General features: G+C 40.5%; 1 protein-coding gene across 1 annotated transcript; it reads left to right on the top strand.

The window, feature by feature from the left end:
- Nucleotides 1–429: 429 nt before the first annotated feature.
- LOC128998249 (uncharacterized) lies at nucleotides 430–1,173 on the top strand. Its single transcript, XM_054424304.1, has one exon. The coding sequence runs from the start codon at nucleotides 430–432 to the stop codon at nucleotides 1,171–1,173; it is 744 nt and encodes a 247-aa protein (XP_054280279.1).
- The last annotated feature ends 318 nt before the right edge of the window (nucleotides 1,174–1,491 follow it).

Below are 1,491 nucleotides of genomic sequence, written 5' to 3'. Positions count from 1 at the left end.
AGCAAAAGGCAAGGGCCAATAACCGCTCAAGAACTAAACGACTCATTAATGTTATGTGTCAAAAATGTTCAAGAACAATATCTCTCAGGTGAAATACAAAACATAAAGGAACAGAAAATGTGCACCACTAAGTATCGATCTCTAGCTCCATTTCTCGATGAAGAAGGTTATCTCAGGGTGGGCGGACGTTTAAAATACTCCCAACTTTCATTCTCCAGAAAACATCCTATCCTAATACCAACATCATCTCGCTTAGCAACTCTGTTATGTGATCACTATCATAAACTATCTTTACATGGTGGTCCTCGATTGTCCCAATCTCTCATACAATCAAAATTTTGGATAAGTGGATTACGCCAATTATTACGAGAAAGAATATTCAAATGTAACAAATGTTACATGTTCAAGGCAAAGCCCATGACACCCAAAATGGCTGATCTTCCTTCTGCAAGATTTCAAAACCTCAGGGTATTCCTCAATGTAGGACTTGACTATGCAGGTCCATTTGAATTCAAAGAAAGTGATAGGAGAAAAGCTCCACGATCAAAGGGTTATTTGGTAATCTTCATTTGTATGTCCACAAAAGCCGTCCATCTTGAATTTGCTACAAGTCTATCAACAAAATCATTTCTTGCTGCTCTTGATAGATTCTGTGCTAGACGAGGTCTTTGTAAGCAGATTTTCAGTGACTGTGGTACCAACTTTCAAGGTGCCTCAAATCATTTCAAAGAGATTCAGGAGTTTTTAAAAAGATCCAATCCAGAGATATCACAGCATCTAGCCAAAAAGGAAATCAAATGGAACTTCAATCCACCTGCAGCCCCTCACTTTGGTGGACTATGGGAGGCCGCTGTTAAATCCACCAAACATCACTTGCAACGAGTAATGGGCACACTTGTTCTCACCTATGAAGAAATGAACACTTTGTTGACACGCATAGAGGCTATTCTCAATAGTAGACCAATCGGAACGATGATCACAGACCCTAACGATGGCGACTATTTGAGCCCAGGTCACTTTATTATTGGATCGCCACTCTTAGCTCCACCTGAAATTGACAGCAGTGACACACCCATGAACAGACTACAAAGATATGAACTTCTACAACAGGCTGTTCAGTGTTTTTTGGAAGAGATGGTCACAGGAATACGTTCAAACCCTGATTCCTCGTAGAAAATGGACTTCCCTTCAACCCAATGTCAAAGTTGGTGATGTAGCATACCTCCAAATGAAGAACACCAGCCCACTTGAATGGCCAATCGGGCGAATAGAAGAAACTTTCCCTGGACGTGACGGAATAGTAAGAGCAGTCAAGATCAAAACCGCACAAGGGACGTTTGTGCGCCCAGTTCACAAGCTGGTTCCTTTCCCTCCCTCTGACTTTGACTCATAAACTACCCTTTCCTTTTTTGTTTTGTTTGATTTTTTGTTTTTACGTTTGCAAATATTTATTTGGGTGGGCGGTATGTAGAGTTTTTAATATAATATCAG

The sequence above is a fragment of the Macrosteles quadrilineatus genome, unplaced genomic scaffold (assembly GCF_028750875.1).
Source record: "Macrosteles quadrilineatus isolate MER2022 unplaced genomic scaffold, UCM_ALF_1.0 Scaffold_1__1_contigs__length_201487025, whole genome shotgun sequence".
Lineage (NCBI taxonomy): Eukaryota > Metazoa > Arthropoda > Insecta > Hemiptera > Cicadellidae > Macrosteles > Macrosteles quadrilineatus.
This window is presented reverse-complemented; position numbering and strand designations above follow the sequence as displayed.

Bases quoted from the DNA above. Each gene is read 5' to 3' on its own strand.
- LOC128998249 (XM_054424304.1), top strand. From the start codon at position 430: ATGGCTGATCTTCCTTCTGCAAGATTTCAAAACCTCAGGGTATTCCTC.